The sequence below is a fragment of the Priapulus caudatus genome, unplaced genomic scaffold (assembly GCF_000485595.1).
Source record: "Priapulus caudatus unplaced genomic scaffold, Priapulus_caudatus-5.0.1 Scaffold3257, whole genome shotgun sequence".
NCBI classification, from domain to species: Eukaryota; Metazoa; Priapulida; class Priapulimorpha; order Priapulimorphida; family Priapulidae; genus Priapulus; species Priapulus caudatus.
The window spans coordinates 20,848-24,812 of record NW_014580318.1 but is presented as its reverse complement, the minus strand read 5'-3'; the positions used below and the strand labels follow the sequence as shown (position 1 = coordinate 24,812).

The window sequence follows — 3,965 nt, the reverse complement described above, 5'->3', positions numbered from 1 at the left end:
ACGCACGTAAGTACGTAACCACGTACACGCACGCACGCAAACACACACACGCACGCACAAGCACACACGCACGCACATTCACACGGAAAAGCTTAAGACTATTATATTTTCAGCGTATATATCTTAAACTGTGAGTTGATTACTCCCGGCATTGATTTTAAAGTGTTCGATAGATATCCGACATTTCTTATAGTTCACTACGACAATCAAACTGGAATTTAACTACATTAGTTGTAACTTCTGTTCTACACATGAGATACCTGCTCTACCTGCAAATGTAGAGCAGTTCCAATAATGTGTACACATCATGTGATAATTATATTCAAATAGATCAGATTGGATTGTGTTGGATTGGATTGAATTGGATATTGGATTGGATAAAATATTCGATTGGATTAGATTAGATTAAAATAAATTAGATTATGCCAGAAAATATTAGTTTTGATTACTAGATATAGCTAGTTACTAGGTTTAGCCAGCAAATTACGTTTTTGTTTAAGAGCATTAGATGATGCATGTTGGAAATTAACACCAATGCCACTCTGAAATTAGCACACGTAGAAATTAAATCAAGAGAATCTAGCTGTTCGTTGAACCACTTTCTCATCAATGATTTTACACACTTTAGTAGTCAGGGTGTCTATAGTCAGTATAACTGCCACAATAGAAGACAATGCAAAGACCATTTAGACTTACTATAAATGATCTATTTTGCGCCTTTGAATATCCCATGGCTAACAGCCGTTAATTTATCGCACACAAATACTCCTGGTCCGCTAAAAAAGTGTATGTAGCGTTCACAGCCACGTGACAGATATAGCATGTGCTAATCGAGTTGTCGAAACCAATTATGACGCAATCGAGATCTGCAGAACAATGAGATGCACATTTATGGATTTTATTTGGGAGATTGGGCAATACCAATGTCTTTACCACTTCCACTGCGTAGGTGATAACACTGGGATCTTGTATGCGAATATAACTCATCGAAGATCTTTCCATAAGACAGGTTAACGGTGGCATGGTTGTAGTAGATTGTGTCAGGCCTGTATCAGTCTGATCGGCTGTGGTCATGGCTGCTGTGGTCACGGCTCCTGTGGTCACGGCGCCTGTGGTCACGGCGCCTGTGGTCACGGCGCCTGTGGTCACGGCGCCTGTGGTCACGGCTCCTGTGGTCACGGCTCCTGTGGTCACGGCTGCCGTTGTCTCGAGTGGTTCCATCGTCGTCATCGTTTTTTTCTATAGTTTATCCCCTTTTAACATTACATGTTAATTACAAAAACATGAGAAATGTGCTGGTTTATGCACATCGGGGTTTTCGCCGAAGTATATTCATATCAAATATTCATGCCACAGGTTATGGCAGTAATGATCACCTGCACTAATAATCTTGACAAAGATAAGGTAAACATTTGGTAATTATACAATTTGAATCATTTAATGATTGTAGCAACGACGACGACAAAGAGAGAGAGATAAAGAGAGAGAATGTGTGTACGAATGTGTCTGTTTGTTTGTTTGTTTGTTTGTTTGTTTGTTTGTTTGTTTGTTTGTTTGTTTGTTTGTTTATTTATCCTGGAAATATCCTGTGTGTGCACGTGCGTACGTTCGTGCATGCATTAATGATAATGTATTATATCTTGAAATTATAAATGAAATTTCAGCTGGAACTGTTTGCGACGTGAACAGTGGCTACGGTATAGTGTGCGGCGGCGATGCGATACACGGAGCTTGCTACGCCAACGAGGCCGCTACGCGACCTGGTTCTAGGATGTGCAGGTGCTACTACGGATGGATTAATGGGGCCGGTGGAAGGTGTTCCGTACCAGATCCTGACAGTTTAATACCATCCCTTGGTGTGTGCATGTGTGTGTGTGTGTGTGTGTGTGTGTGTGTGTGTGTGTGTGTGTGTGTGTGTGAGAGTGAGAGAGAGGTATAAAAGGTAAATCTAGGAACGTTTTCGTGAGAGCTCTACTGAGTACACGACCTGGTACGTAGCCACTTAGCGGTGACTTCTGCTAGTTCTCGCAAACCAGCCGAAATTCGGTACTAATGGCGAGTGAATATTTCGACTCAAATACCCCTCCTTTTGGTGACTATAGAGATTCTGGAGTCATCGGTTGATGTCTATTTTTACTGGTTACTCTCATGTTATCGGGAGGCCCGTTGTCAGAAATAAAAATAGTTATGGCTCTTACACGTCTAAAATATCATAACTTTAACACTACAGTTTACTTCAGACGCAATGTCACGATGTCACAACTATTCATGATGTTTTCTGACAACGAGCCCCTGGCAGCCATGCGGAGAGCTATTCTATATTGTTGTGGGGAGATGTGGTAACGTGAGATTCTACTTGGACTAATGCAGTACGTGGGTATGCGGCAATGGTAACAGAGGCTCACATAGAGGGTTATTAAAATATGATTATTATATTACTAAACACAGGCCGGGAATTGTATTTTTAGGTCTGTGCACTGACATGTGTAATGTTAACGCTATCTGCGATAATAGAGACGCAACTACGATATGTCGATGCCGACTTGGGTGGCTGGGAAATGGCACTTATTGCTACCATGGTAAGTATTTATGGAAGAATATATTACAGTTACATATATATATATAAAATTGACACGTACGCAGCGGAAATGAATATTGGAATCTCGGATATTTACTTTCTTGGATAGAAATCTTGAAGTAGCGAAACTCTAGGGCTACTGATAATTCGAGATATGCGATGTAGTGTCGTAGGCTGTAACCAGTGCTATCAGATAGAAGCAACAGTCCAATTTGAGTCCAGGACTCCGTTGATAGCGTTGGTAGCGTTTTAATAGCATAAAGTTTGACATTACGGATTCTACCTTCTGAGAATTTAATGAAAATAGCGTCTATGTATCTAGGCTCTTGGACGTCGAACGTAATCTCCTCGTTTGTGCTAGAATTAGCAATCCACTTGGTCATGTGGTTGTTATCCATGACATGTTTAATGCAGTGCATCGAGGCGGCACACTTGTTGCTTTGTTTTGCTCCGGCAACCTCGCCCATGAATTCAGATGTTGCACTCATGGGGTATGAGGGGTGAGAGATCCATTGTGTCGCATCCACGCCTCAATAAAAAAAGAAAGTACGTGTTACACGTTGTGATGAAAACACACCTGAAACATTACTATAAGTTCATCGGATGCTAAACGATAATGCTGAGGACTTGGAATATAGACAGCAGGAGAGGTTCCCAGAACCCTCGTCGACACTTCGACATATTGAGATGTATCTTAACAGTAAAAACGGCTACCTTCATTTAAGATTATAATTCATTTCAGCACCATCATCATATAACCTTATTTTCATATCATCATATTTTTAATTATATGTGCCCAGGATAACTTCGCTTAACGACGTTCAGATTGCAGTGTTAGCGCGGCAGCCACATATTATCAGAAGTAGATAATAGGGACTATTATCCCTATTATCTACTTCTGTTATTATCAACATTAATCATACTCACGTTAGTAGGTTCTGTAGTGTGAAGTCTTCAGTATTTTGTACATTGATTTATTTGAACACGTGCAATACGATGATAACAGGATTAAAAAACATACAAATTTGTTATTTTAGCCTGTTTTACTCACTTCAGGTTATATGTTAATATAGTCGAGAGAATGGGAAGCATCACCTTAGCCAGGATGAAAACCAATAAATCATGTTGGTTATGGCGTTTTTAAATAAGCTTTGATATATACAAATTATTGGAAATTATGTATTTTATTACATTACGCAATTAGAAACGACATGCGTAACCGTGGCAATTTCAATAATTGAAATTAGTAGATATTTAATAGCAAGGCATTACTCACCAAAGCTGCCGCAGTAGGCGAATAGCACTATGGCCAGCTGAAAGGGAATTTTACCGTATTATGTATGATTAGCAAGACGAGAACACCATGCAATTAAGGCAGGAGTGCATA

At 40.0% G+C, this 3,965-nt stretch overlaps 1 protein-coding gene across 1 annotated transcript in view; it reads right to left on the bottom strand.

Annotated features, from left to right (window-relative positions):
- LOC106819349 overlaps positions 1 to 3,066 on the bottom strand; it is a 5,307-nt gene extending 2,241 nt beyond the window's left edge. Inside the window, exons 1-2 of the mRNA XM_014823995.1 lie at positions 2,862 to 3,066; positions 261 to 269 (exon numbers count right to left, since the gene is read on the bottom strand). Coding sequence (XP_014679481.1) covers positions 261 to 269; positions 2,862 to 3,066 — 214 coding nt within the window. The remainder of the gene's footprint in view (positions 1 to 260; positions 270 to 2,861) is intronic.
- Positions 3,067 to 3,965: the final 899 nt, after the last annotated feature.